At 54.4% G+C, this 13938-nt stretch overlaps 1 protein-coding gene across 1 annotated transcript; it reads right to left on the bottom strand.

Moving 5' to 3' along the window:
* Nucleotides 1-9471: 9471 nt before the first annotated feature.
* LOC306648213 (kallikrein-1-like) lies at nt 9472-13440 on the bottom strand. Its single transcript, XM_079118105.1, has 5 exons — nt 13339-13440; nt 11507-11666; nt 10394-10680; nt 10153-10289; nt 9472-9672 (listed from the first exon to the last, which is right to left on the bottom strand). Exons 1-5 carry the CDS (start codon nt 13382-13384, stop codon nt 9517-9519), a joined length of 786 nt encoding a protein of 261 aa, XP_078974231.1. The 5' UTR covers nt 13385-13440; the 3' UTR covers nt 9472-9516.
* Nucleotides 13441-13938: the final 498 nt, after the last annotated feature.

Here is a 13938-nt window from a genome sequence, read left to right on the forward strand (position 1 = left end):
TCATGGTAAGAATTTGTGCAAAGTTAAATAGCTAACATCAAGTACTGGCACTTTTTTGTTTTTGAAAGGCAGATTGCCACATGCAGAACCTCATCTGGATATGTCTGAAGTCTTGGGGACTTGACTACCCTATGCATGGGTCCTGAGAGTTTGTCTTGGGGTCCCAGCAGGGAAGCCCAGTGGTTTATATGCCTTTGACCAGAAAATAGCCCTTTTCGATTGAAGAAGGTCGTCCTCTTCTACTGAGCATGCAGCTTTGGAGGAACACACACATGAAGTGGTGAGGGAGGAAGGGGACACACACCTAGTCTGCCAGACCAGCTGGTCCAACACTGGCAATCAATGGGGTGACAGATGTTGCAACCAGATAGCCCTCATGTCCAATACTAACATTTTCTAATTCAGTCCTCACTACATCTCCACATGGTAGGCAATTTTATCCTCAACCCACAGATGACAAAAGTGACTCAGAAAAAGGAAGCAGCTTTAACAAAATCTGAGCACAGTGGTGGGACAGGATTTGGGATGGGATTGGATATGGGTAAAGGTTGGAATTAAGGTTGTGTTGGGACAAGATTGTGGTTGAGGATGGTGATGGGTTGTGGTTGGGCAGAGGACGGATTGGATATGGATAAAAAGATGGAGTTGGGAATAGGTTGGGTTGAGTTTGAGAGGGAGGTTCATAGGTGGTAGAGATGGAGCTAGAGATGGACTGAAGTTGAAGTTCACAGGTAATTGGGTGGAGTTCACTTTGAAACAAATGTCGAGCATGATTAGGGGTAGGAATAAGTTGGGAGTTGAGATTCATGAAGAGATTCGGGATAGTAATGGGATTGTTTTGAAAAGGAAATAGAATTGGAATGGGTAGGGATGGGAATGGATATAAGGGAAGGGACGTGGATGGGTTGGAGATTTGTTGGCAATAAGAGTTAAAGTTGAGGTTGGTATTGGGTCTGAACGTAGAGTTAGGTTGAACATTGATATTTTTGTCAGGATAAGTTGGAGATTTGGAAGGAGATACAATTAGGGTTCAGAATGAAGGTGGGGAATATGGTGGAGATGGGGTTGGGTTTCACGATCAAAACTGGGCAAGATACTCCTCGCCTTGGCTCCTCAGGAAAGGATTTTAGTGCTGTGCCTGTCATGATGCTGCTGATGAAGAGGAAGAAGTCCAGCATGGGCAGGTTGGAGCTGGTAAAGAAGAGGGTGCTTATTAGGGCCACACAGAGGCAGAAGCTGGTGATGCTGGCGATAACGAGGAAGGCCCAGGAAAGGTCCAGCAAGTCTGGGGAAGGAAGAGAATCAGGAACACTGAGACTGTCGTTTAGCCTCTGAGCATGGGGGAGAGGATCACCAGAGGGAGTATTCTCTACCCGCTCCCATGGAAACTGTCCTCATGTTAAGAAAATTGAAATTGGGCTCTAGAGAACTAGTATTGAGGCTGGTACCTCCAGCATCAGTATACAACTCTGGGTCAGAAAGGACAGGTTATTGGGTAGTGGGAAGTAGGGTGGGCAGTGAGGACCATCCCAGGGAAGGGAGAAGCCATTCCAGGACAGGAGAAGGGGTCCCTGGGACAGAAGAGGAGAGATGAATCCCAGGGTGGTAAGGACAGGGCAGGCCTTACAAGCATTCTGGTCGTACTCATACATGCAGACAACATCGGGGCACTGCACAAAGAAGATGGTGTCGATGGGGATGGTCAGGGAGCCATCAGGGTCCCCTGGTGGCATCAGTGGCACCTGGAAGTGCATCCAGGGCTGGCCCAGAGAGATGAGACTGATGATCACCATGCCGGCCAGGGTTAGCACCAGGCTTAGCTGGCGGCTGATCTTCTTGGCCTCATGCAACAGTCGCCAGCCTATGGGCAGCAGTGATTGGCGACTCCACTTGTCCTGAAACCTGCATCAGATCACACATCACCATTGTCAGCACTGAGTCCAACCACCCTGCCCCGGCATCATTGATCCAGCCTTCAGACCCTCTCTACCATGTGTCCATTCCAGGTCTCACCCAATGCCATGCCCCAGCCTGGACCAGCCTGGAGGTACAACTTCCAAGGCCTGTCACATCCCCCAATTTCTTTTTTTTTAAGTTTTTTTATTTTTAGAATTTTTTTTTTAGTTGTAGATGGACACAATGCTTTTATTTTATTCATTTATTAATATGTGGTGTTGAGGATCAAACCCAGTGCCTCACACATGCCAGGCAAGCGCTCTACCACTGAGCCCCAGCCCCAGCCCCAGCCCATACCCTCCCATTTTCTAATACAGCAGCTTTGTTTCTGGCCCCTGACCTTTGATTGCTGCCTGTCCCCCAGAATTCTAGCCCAGATCTGGTCTGCCTGGTTCCCTGCCTCTCACCTGGCAGAACTCATCCCCGTGGAGTGTCTGAACAAGCAGTTGTGGACGTTGTCTATGGTGGTTTGGCTAGGCTGGAAGCTATGCACCAATTCTTTGCAACTCTCCTGGGAATCCCAGACAATTGATTCAATACTTTTGATACTAGCCTCAGGGCTCTGGGTAATGGATGGGGGCACATCAACACTGACCCGGTTTTGTCTGAACGTTTGGTAGGGAATCTGGAGATTTTCGGTACTGGTTTGGCTACTGGAGGTAACTGATTCGATTTCAGTCACTTCGGTGCTCCAGTGATGATTTTGGTAACTTGGTTGACTATCTCGGGCACCAACCCAGCGATTGTAGGTAATGGATGGTGTGTCTTGGACACTAGACCGACGGCTGCCCGAATCTGGCGAAGGCGCTTGGATACTGACCCGGCGATTGTGCAAAATTGACAGGGGATCTTGAATGCTGACCCTGCGAGTGCTGGTGACTGGCGAAGGCTCTTGGCTGCCGACCTTGAGAATGCCAATAGTCTGAGGAGACTCTTGGATGCTGACCTTGCGAGCGCTGCTGGACGGCGGCGGCGGCTCTTGGACACTGACGCTTTGAGCGCTGGTGGACGCTGGCGGCTCTTGGACGCTGACGCTTTGAGCGCTGGTGGGCGCTGGCGGCTCCTGGATGCTGACGCGGCGAGCACTGGTGGACGCTGGGGGCTCTTGGATGCTGACGCGGCGAGCGCTGGTGGACGCTGGCGGCTCTTGGATACTGACGCGGCGAGCGCTGGTGGACGTTGGCGGCTCTTGGCCCGAGACCTTGAGAATGCCGATGTTGTGAGAAGGCTCTTGGCTGCTGCCCCTGAGAGTGCTGATGGCCAGCGGAGACTCTTGGGTACCGACTTGGGCATCGAGGGTCACTGGCACAGAGCTCTGGGTTTCAGCTCGGGTGGTGTTGGGAGCTGCTGGCTGAGTGCTCCAGAGGTCGGATGGAGGCTTCTGGGACATGTGGAGGCGCGGGGCAGGGCTAGTCCCAGTGCCTTCAACCTGCCCAAGCTACCTCAGCCCCTCCCTTTGGGCACCTCCCTGGCCATCCGGAAGCCGGTGGTTTCTCTCTGAGGTTCAAGCGCGGCCCTTTGGCATTTGCATCTGTCTTTTGTCCGTGTTTCCTGATGTCTCCCGCTATCCACAGGTACGGCTCAGGGATTCAGTCTGGCTTGCAGCTGGGGGGCCGTGTGTGTTGGGGAAGGTTCTATGACAGTTGGAGGTGTTCCAGGAGGTTAGGACGTTGGCCATGGCCTCAGACTTTACCCGACCCTTTCGTGAGTGACATGGAGGCTGGGGCTGGGTCAGGTTGGATTCAGTATGGGGTCTGAGTGGAGTCAGGATTGGATCAAGAAGGGGTGGGCTGGGTCAGTGAGAGGGTGGGGTCAGGGTGGAGACCACAGCGTCAGAGGGGGGCCAAGATGGGGTCAGGGCTAGGCAGAGCAGGGTCAAAGCATGGCCCAGATGAATTCTGACAGTTTCTGGAGTGCTGCCACCAGTGTGGCCAAACTCTGAGTCCCAGTGAGAGGCGAAGGGGGATTGGAAAATAAAGATTCACTAACACAGATCTTGAAGATTAAGCTGAGATCAGGTGGAGCTTTGGTCTCTGATGGAGAAGCAGATCTAAAGAGTCACGCCAGCAATCTTTATTTGTATATGTCTCATTATCAGGTTAACGACTATGCAACCATGATTCTTTGTATTCAGGACAGTTACAGAAACTAGGACATCTATGTAGCTTTTCCGCAGTTGCAATTCACAGTTACAAAGTGCACTGTGAGAAGCTTTGTGGAGCTCTCAAGAAAGTCCAGTGTTAAAAGTTACTGTAAGCGGGCAGGAACCATAGAAGCAGAGCTGGTGAAACACTGTGGCTGTGTAGCATAAGAGTTCCTTCCTTCCCGGAGCTGTGTGCCTGAGGTCAAGGTCAGAGCTGACAGGACTCTTGCACAGCCTCCTCATGCAGAGCATTGCCACAGCAGCTGAGCACCCTGTGCCCTTGCACAGGAACATTCCCAGGCACCAGGTATGCCATAGTCATCAGAGACTGGCAATCTCAGTCACTGCTCTCCCATCTTCTGTCACCATTCTCCACTCCGGAGGGCCCCTCTTGGTCTGGCCTCTCTCCTCACCCTTCCCTGACCTTCTGCGTTAGCTTCGGCCTCTGGTTGCCTTCTGCACTCCTGTAGCTCTCCTGGTTCCCCTTCCTCCTGCCTCTGCCCCACTTCAACTTTCCTGAGTTCTCAGAGGGCCTGTTGCTTGCTCTCAAAGACCTGCAATTAGGGTTGGGGAGAGGAGGAAGACCCAGCCATGGCTTGACTGGGATCAAGAGGGGTCACCAGGGGCACAGGTGCCCCAAGCTGTGTGTGACCTCTCCTACTGGTGAGGGATGGGGACTTTTCAAATCTCTATCCCCCACACTTTCCTTTGGCTTTTGTGATAAACTTCTGAGGAAAAAAAAAAAAAAAAAACCCACAAACTTTTATGTAAGTCTTTAATTACATAAATATCTGTGTCATTAGATTTTTTTTTTCCTTTGAGGTACTGAGGATGGACCCAGGGCATCCTGCATGCAAGGCAAGTGCTCTCCCACTGAGCCACCTCACCAGCTCTTTTTTTTTTTTTTTTTTTTTTTTTTTTGTACCAGGGATTGAATCTAGGGGCACTTAACCACTGAGCCACATCCCAAGCCCTTTTTTATATTTTATTTAGAGACAGTGTCTGGCTGAGTTGCTTATGGTCTTGCTAAGTTGCTGAGTCTGGCTTTGAACCTGCAATCCTGACTCAGCTTCCTGAGCTGCTGGGATTACAGGCATGTGCCACCATGCCTGGCATGTCATTAGATTTTTTTTTTTAGTTGTCCATGACACCTATTTATTTATTTGTATGCAGTGCTTTGAGGATCAAACCCAGTGCCTCACATGTGCTAGGCAAGCGTTCTAGCGCTTGGTTAACCACTGAACCACAACCCCAGCCCATTTTTTAGATTTTAGTGACTACATAGCATTGTGTTTCACAGAGCACCTAGGTGCTCTTATTAATAGATGTTGTAATTTAAAAAAATAGCCAAAGGTGGTTTTAAGATACTACTGATTATATGATGCATCCCAATTTCAGGGGTGTTAAAAATGTCAAAAAAAAATGTGCATTTTAGAATCAGTGGTAGTTGGCTGTGGATTAGTTGAGGGATTTGTTTGGCAATGGGAACAGGGTTTCAAGTAACAGTGGTTTAAATTACGAAAAGTTCTTTCTCTCCCCTACCAGTCCCAATGCAGGGGCCTGGGTTCCTTCTGTTTTTTTCTCTGCCCTCTGTATTTCTTAACCCTTTACCTTGTTCACATGTCATCCAGGGAAAGGCAGAAGGGAAATTATAAGACCATTCCCTTTTAGAGCATGAAACACTCCTGCTCATCCCCATTTGCCAGCACTGAGCTGTGAGGGAACCTGGGAAATAAAGTCTATATTCTAGGTATGCTTTTGCCCAGTTAGGGTTTAGCTTCTGTTCTGTCACATAAGGGGAGGACTAGCAGACTTGGCCACCCACTGTTAATTAGTTCAACTCTCAGCATTTATCACATTTGGTCTCACACACACACCTGCCTTTCCGATTCCTCGCACTCCCAGGGCTGGGGTTAACTGACTTTCAGTTCTGTTTCTAGCACTTGGCACAGGTTTTAGCACATGGTGTTGTTCAATAAATATTTGTTGAATGAATACACTATTAGTATGATTATTTTGCCTATACCAAATAGCATATTGAAGTGACTTTTTTGTTTGTTTGTTTCTAGTCCTTTTCCTATAATCTCCATTTGGTAATTTATTAGAAATTCTGAACTAAATAGAATACGCTTTTTAAAAAGGATATTGATGTTGACTCTCAGAAAATACACATGTATGTAATTCTAATATGTGATTTTTTTTGTATAAAAGGGAAAGTAATGAATTGATTTCATCTAGAAAAGGCAAAATAGAATTTGTACAAGAGGAGAGAAGAAGAAAATCTGCAGATATATCTGTGTCTTTGTCTGTATTTGTATATCCATCCATCCAACCACCCACATCCATTTATTTAATCTCTCCCCACCACACAGTGATTTATGTCTTCCTTTCCTTGGGTACACTGCTGTGAGACCAGCTAGCAGAAAGTCCAGTCAGGCAGTTTTGCCCCCGACAATTCCAGACCTCTGAGTGTGTGTGACCGTGACAGGTAGATAGCAGTCTGCTTCTATTATGGCTCTCATTTATTTGCTTTCTGCCCCCGTTTCTGCAACTGAAAGTGGGAATCGTAGAAATAGCACTGCCAGTACCTCCATCTTGGTTAGTGCCAAGCCCAGCCTGTTTCCTACCAGTTGCTCAACACCAAACTGCCCTCTGATGGGAGGTGGCAATGGGAAGGCCGACGGGACCAGAGGCATCTGGTGAAGGAGGAGTGTACCATCTGGTCCCTTCTTTGGACCCGCATGGTTCTTGTCCTCAGGATCACACCTTGAAACTGGTGTTTGCCTGGGGTTTGGGGGAGGAATGGAGACAAATGGATGAGGTTGACAGCAGAGTTGGAGCTGGAGTTTGGGGACAGGGACCAGAGAATGGGACTGACACAAAACAAGTAGGTTGGAGCTTAGAATGGGGTTGTGCTAGGGGTGAAGTTGGAGACAGGACAGGAAGAGTTGGGGATGAGGCTGTGGTCGTGGTCTGGGTGGGGTGGGGTATGGTTGTGGGTGTCAGGGGATCCAGACTGGGATAAAAGGCGAGTTTGGGTCTGGCGGGGAATGGAGACTGGTATTCAACAAAGTGATGGAGAATGATCCAGCCCCCAGAACTCCCTTCTGCCCTGGCAGCCCAGCTCTCCTGGGAGGAGGACCGCAAGTTCATCCTGCGGGGCTGGTCTCTCGTCTTCAGCACCCTCTCTGCCCTGATGGCGCTCAGCGTGGTGGATGGGCGCATGGCCTACTTGCAGGGTTCCTACACTGGTTACCTGGGCTTCTGGACCAACTGCAGGAAGCACAAGTGTCCCAACCTGGGCCAGGTCACTGGTCAGTCACCCCGCATGGGCTACAGGGCCTCTAGATGTGTCTTTAGAGGTTACTGGGGGTGGATGTCTCCCAGGAGTCTGTGGGGGAGGATCTTAGGATTTGGGGGTGTCTCTGAAGAGTCTCTTAAGGTGGCCAAGGGTGACTGTTAGTAAGAACAGAGTTATTCTGGAATTTATAGAGGTGATTTTGAGTCAGTCAGACTTAGGGGTGCCTATTGGGCAGCTCATGGGTGTCAGTGTAGATGCCTTGGAAGGTGGCCTGGAGTGTCTGGGGGTGACTGTGGGTGTATGTGGCCACTTCCCCAGTTCTCATTCACATGAGTAAGGGCTTAATGATGCTGGCCATGGCCCTATGCCTCGTCCTCCTCCTCTCCATGGGCCTCTCCTTCCGGCCACTCTTCCGCCGCCTGAGCAAGCTGGACTTCCTCTTCAGTTCCCTCAGCATCAGCATTGGTGAGTGTGGGCTTGGGGCAGAGGGGTGCCCTGCCTCCACTCCCCACCTCAGCCAGGCGCATCTGGAATTTCTCTCTTGCTATCTGCGGGTCTTAGGATGTCTCCTGGGACCTCTGTGCCCCTTCCCTGGGTATCTCTGCTCTGTTCCTTCTGTCAGCCTCTGGGTGTGGGATTTCCTTGCTTCCTTTTCCTCCAGGCATCCATCAATCCATCAATCTGTGTGTGTGTGTGTTGTTTCTTTGCTTGTCCAGAGGGTGGGAGAGGAAGTCTGTCTCTCTCATTGGGGTTTCTGGGGGTCACTGTCCAGCCTCCTGTCCGTCTCTGGCCCCACCCCAGTGCAGGGCTCCTGATTTTCCTCAGCCTGACGCTTTTTGCAGTCAACTGCCAGATACTGCGCCCGAGGCCACGGGTATCCTACCTGGTGACCTTCTACCTGTGCTGGTGCGCCAGCGCCCTGATGCTGTGGGCCGGTGAGCGCAAGGCTCTGAAAGGACAGGCCCTCAGCAGGGCAGGGGGCGGAACCCAGGGAGGACAGGGGCAGCCGGCCTGGAGGGATGTCGTGGGTGGGGCCTAAGGGTAGGGCCCATAGTCCCGCGCCCACCCAGCCCCCTCTCCCAGGATTCTTGTCCTACTTAAACCAAGTGGGCGTATGGAGCCAACGGATGTCCTCCTTGGAGATGCCGGTCAGTTCCCGCCGGTGGACCATGCAGCAGTGTGTGCTGAAGCCCTCATCCCCACTGCAGAACTTCAGGCCGACCCTGGACCTGCCCCGCTCAAGCACAATTGAGGATGGTCCCCCAAGCACCTCTGAGGAATAACACCCAAGCTTCTCAGGATTGGTAACAGCTGCTGGATGCCAGGCCGGCCTCTTTCAGCGTGGCCACTTTCCGGAGATTAGACCTCCCTTGAAGCCCCACGCCCTGGCAGCAGGCCGCCAGCCTCTGCAGACAGGTGGCAAATCCTGCCCGCTGTGCGAGGCTCCGCCCTTTGCGGCTCTGTCTCCGCCCACCGGTTCTTCATAGTTCTTCCACCCCGGAAGTCCCACTCTGTCCTGGGGTTCTGCGACTTTGACTGGTCTATCTCGTCCTGCCGAGCCAGTTTGTGTGGCCAGTTTGTGTAACCCCACCCCCGGTGCCCAGCCCTGGCTGCCCATCATCTCAGCCCTGGCAGTATGTGTCGGAGTTCCCCTCCCAGAAGTCCCGCTAGGTGGATATCCACTCTTGCTCCCGGGGACACGCCACTGCCCTGCATTTGGAGTAGCTTCAGCCTTCTACTGAACGGGTCCCTCCCTAGGAGCGCATCCCTCAGCACGCTCCTGGCTCCCCTGCCACAGTAAAACTTGAGCGCTCTCCAGACTCCACTGTCTTGATTCTCCCTGGCCCCCACCTGCCCTCCCAGGTTAGGGTCGGGCCCTGATTTGCCCTTTGGGGTCTGAGCCTTCCCCTGCCTGTTGGTCTACCTTTGTCAGGGCCCCTTCCCTTCCCCTATCTGCTCCTGACTGCTGGCAAAACTGCCACCGATGGGGAGATTCTAACCTCTGCCCTGAGCGTGTAGGTGCCCACCCAGCATCTGGAAGGCCAATTCATGCCAGAACCTTACACTCATTTGATGCATATTCGGTTTTACTGGGAGCAGGAGACAGCGTGGGCATTCAGGGGTTGTTCTCTATGGTGTCCTTTATCCAATTCACATACGGCAATACTTTGGTGTAGATGGCAGGCATATTGGGGCTGCCACATGGGACGTGGCCCCATGATGTGACACCTTGGAACTCACCATTGCAGACCAGTGGGCCCCCTGAGTCACCCTGGGAACATAAGAGGGACAGGGAGTGAGAAGGGTCTGCAGGGCCTGGGTTCTGGCTGCAAGTCCAGCACTCAGACCCGGGGACTCCAGAGCCCACTCCCAGAAGAAGGCAGGCAAGGGCCCCAACAGAGGGACAGAGTGCGGGCCAATGGGACTCAGAGTGTCTCCTGCACAGGGTTGGGGGTCATGGTCCAGAGGACAGGCTCTGCAGACCAGACGGTGAGAATGAGTAGGGCCAGCTATGGGACACGCCCCTGGGCTGGCCCCAGCTTGCTCTCGAGGAGTTTTCTGACTAGACAGTCCATATGTGTTGGAGGAGCAGGTGAACTTGGTGTGGAGGGATGAGGCACTAGCGTGGGGAGGGACAGGATGGGGGCCGCTGAGGCTCTGGGGCAGGAGCTGCAGTGGGGCAGCAGAGGAGCAGAATCCCAAGAGTTTAGATCCCAGCCTCCCACACCTGGGGTGGGGGGTGCTGGCTCACCACACAGGTGTCTTTGCCACCTTTCAAGTGCCCAGCACACAGCATGGTGTCTGTCACCTTCTGGGAATGGGCTTTGTCACACACTTCATTAGGCAGGATTTCAAGGTCCACACACTGGAGATCGTCTGGGTATGCAACTGCAGGCCGAGGGGAAAAAGGGTGTGGCCAGATCCCCTGGGTCCTCACCCCGCTCTCCCCAGCAGCGCCCAGCCCCAGGCTGCATGGTCTGGCCCAGACGCACACTTTTCTGGCTCTATGCTGCCCCAGCCGGAGGCCAAGCAGACGCTCCCCACTTCTGGTTCCTGGGTGGGCAGGGCCAGGACCTTCACGGCATCGGTGATCTGGGCGGGCTCTGACAGGCGCAGCAGCATCAGGTCGTGGCTGTAGTCCTCCTCGGGGAGGCGGGTGTGGTTCTTCAGGAGGCTCAGGTTGAATTTTGGGTGTGGGAAGCTGTCACTGACTTGGACATACTGAGCCAAGTCTTCATCATCAAACAGGTTGTGGCGACCCAACCAGAGCTGGTAATTGCTGGGGGACAGGGACGGAGGGAGTGAGCAGGGGAGGGCGGGGCAGGGGGAGCGCCCCCAAAGAGGGAAAGTGAGGAGGACAGCCAGGGACCAGGGCCAACGGAAAGAGGGGCATAGCGAAATGAGAAGGCGGGACGGGGCGCAGGGGAAGAGGGAGGACAGGGAGCAGAGAGGAAGCGGGGGAGGCGAGGAGGGGAGGCCTGGGAGCCGCTCAGCTGCCTCGGGCTGGCCAGGGCCCCGGCAGGACAGGCAGCGGGCACAGAGCCCAAGGTCGCCCCTGCCTCTCCCGCCTCCTCCTGCCCCCTCAGTCGCCCTCCCAGCTCGTTCAGCCCTTCCCGTGTCCCCTAGGGCACTGGTGGCCAGCAGGGAGGGGCAGGACCTCCGGGAAGCCCCTTCCAGGCATGCAGGGTGGGGTGCATGCCTGCCTTTTCTCTGGGTGCCCCTCAGTCCCCCACCCCAGAATGGGGGCAGTAGTGAGGAGGTGAGGGGTGAGCTGGAGACCTGGAGAAGGGGAGAGGGGTGGGGACACGGGGAGGAGACGTGGAGTGAACAAGATGGCAGCAGACACCCACACATGGACAGGAGATGGGGGTACAGAGAGAAGAGAGGAAGACAGAGACCAGAACGCAATCACAGAAAGAGCCAAATACCTGGAGACAGAGAGCCACAGGTGCGGACAGGGTGCTCAGTCCCTGCTCTGCCCCTCCTTGCAAAGCCAGCACTGTCCCTGGTCAGGCCCAGCCTTGCCTGAGGTCACCCTGGGAATGGCCCTGGCTGCCCAGTCCTGTGGGCAAGACACCCTGTTCCCAGGCCCCGGCCCTACTCACTCGCTGATGCAGTGGGCGGCTGTGAGCACCCACTGGGGGTGCACCAGGACGCCCCCACACTGGAAGCTGCTGTAATGGTATACGGCCGCCTGCCAGGGCTGGGAGTGCTTCTCACACTCCTGGCCGCCTATGATCCGAGACTGGACGGGGGGCGCAGCACCTGCAGAGAGGGTTGGGGACTGGGCTCAGAGGGTCTGAAGGGATGTGGGGGTAGAGGGCCAGGACCGGGAATCTGGGGGCATAGCCAAGTGGGTTGGGAAAGGGACCCAAACTCAAGAGTCTTTCCGGAGCTTGTGGGTTGCCGGCTGGTGCTGGATGGGGAGTTTGTGCACTGAGAGCAGAGCTGGCCTCGGGAATGAGGGCAGAACGCAGCAAGACAAGGAGCAGGCGTCGGGTCGCGGTCAGGCCCCCAGGGTCTTGGGCTGAGGGGTGGGAGGAGAGTGGACAGAGGAGGGATTCCAGAAACCAGGAGAGGCCTCCCCGGAGGATCAGAGGCTGGAAGAAGAACTTTGTGTTTAGGGGCTTCTAGGCTAGGGAGACAGGGCCTGGGTTGAGCTTTGCGGTTCAGGAAAGGATGAGGGTTTAGGGGACCAGGTCTGAGAGGATAATCATGTCTGGGTAGGGGAATCTGGGGGTGATTTAGGGAACTGGATTGGGCTGGAAGGGGTCAGCTGTGCTGAAGAGTTAGGATTCAGGGTTCCCAAGTTGAAGGGTAGAGGAAGGGGCAGGGTTGAGGCTGGAGGGGCTCCTGAGAGGTTCCAGGGTCCTTCCTGTGTTGCAGGATGGTCTCTGGTGGGAGGTGGCCCTGAGCACAGGGCTGTGTCAGGACTGGGTTGGAGACACCAGAGGGAGAGGTGAGTGACAGTCATTCTGGGATAGGATAGTGGGCAGACTGTTTCCCACGGGGATAGCGTTCCTGTCAGAGGGTGCTGGGGGATGGTGGAGGCGGTCCCAGGACAGGCACAGAGAAGGCCAAACCGCTGTGCAGGTGGAGATGGAGGACTCGCCTGGCGTAAGGGGTCAGAATCACACATTGTGGTTATTGTGGTCCTTTGGGGAGGTCCTTTTGGGCAGGATGGTCTGACTAGGAAGGTAGTGGGGCCCTGGGGTTGGAGTCCCAGGAAGCCAGAGCTTTGCTCCTGGTGGGGAAGAGCTGGAGCTTGGGGAGAGATGGGACTTCTGTAGGGAAAGGAGCCTGTGGTTGCAGGGTTTGGGTTTGTATCCTGGGAGGGAAGACTGGGGCTTCTGCATAGGGTTCTGGGGCAGAGAGAACTTTTCCATGCCCGCCCCACACCGCCACCATGTCTGGAGTCACATGCCAGCTTGGGAAGCCAGGTTGTCTGGTGGAATCTGGGAGACTTGGGAGGAAGGGGATTGGATGTCAGGGTCTGGAGGACTGGATGGATTGCTGACAGCTGGGTGGGAGAATCACTGGGTGAGGCAGGACCTGTCAGACCATCGGGCCACAGAGGAATAGAGGGTTGGAGGGGATGATCAGGGTCCCAGGGTCTGTACGGGATTAGGGCTTCCCTGGAAGAGTTGGAGAAGCTCAAAGAGAGACACAGAGATGTGCTATGTACTTGGGAAGAGAAGAAAGTTCTCCGTCAAGTGGCAGGGAGCAGGGACCTCCCATGTAAGGGAAGGGAACCCTTGAGGGAGGTGACAGTGTGGAGGCCTGGGAGAGAAAGGAAGCATCCAATACCCTGGTCTAGGGTGACATGGCCTCGAGGGACAAGGCTGGGGTGCTGGTCAGGAGAGGAAGGACTCACGGGGTAGAGGGAAGCATGAGAGTCAGGGTGCTGGTCCCCCCCAACATCCCCCCACTGTCTCACCAGTCCCCCCCAGAGATAGGGCGAGGCACAGAACCGGGAACCACATGGTGACAGAGGTGTCCAGAGGCAGGCAGGCGGTAAGCTAGGAGCTGAGGAACCTCCTTGGGGAGCCTTTAAAAACCCTCATCCCCCCCAGAGCCCCGCCCCTGCCCTGCTGGCACCCAGATACTGGCCAAGGCCCTGCCCCTGGTGACGGGCTGGGCTACCCTTTCCCACCCCCTGTGGAAGGGGAGGGAGAACCTGCACCTGTTGTCCTGCATGCCCTGGATCACACTGGATGCATTCCCAGGGCTGAGGCCAGGTGGGCAGGGCCTGGAGCTCCTGGGGCCTTGCTCAGTGGGACAGGGCACTCCAGCGCCCAGAAAGCAGCTTCTCAGCTGCCAGCTCTCCCTGAAACATAAGCCTTGGCATTCAGCCTGCCCTGATGCTTGCACTCCTGGACCCAAGACTTGGTCCTTTCAAAATAAAAATTAGGAGGACATGTTACCACAGGGCTAGCATTCTCAAATCCTGAAATTTCCAGGGTCTCCCGGGGCAAGCTCTCTAGCATTCCCAAATGCAGTGTGTCCCCAGACAGTGTTGGGATCACAATGATCTTTT

Source organism: Sciurus vulgaris (assembly GCF_902686455.1).
Source record: "Sciurus vulgaris genome assembly, chromosome: 17".
NCBI lineage: Eukaryota > Metazoa > Chordata > Mammalia > Rodentia > Sciuridae > Sciurus > Sciurus vulgaris.

Excerpts from the sequence above, each read along its gene's own strand:
- LOC306648213 (XM_079118105.1), bottom strand. The coding sequence starts at position 13,384 with ATGTGGTTCCCGGTTCTGTGCCTCGCCCTATCTCTGGGGGGGACTG. Across the intron at positions 11,667-13,338 it reads CCTATCTCTGGGGGGGACTG|GTGCTGCGCCCCCCGTCCAG; the intron begins GTGAGACAGTGG and ends CCCTCTCTGCAG. Across the intron at positions 10,290-10,393 it reads CAGCATAGAGCCAGAAAAGT|TTGCATACCCAGACGATCTC; the intron begins GTGCGTCTGGGC and ends CTCGGCCTGCAG.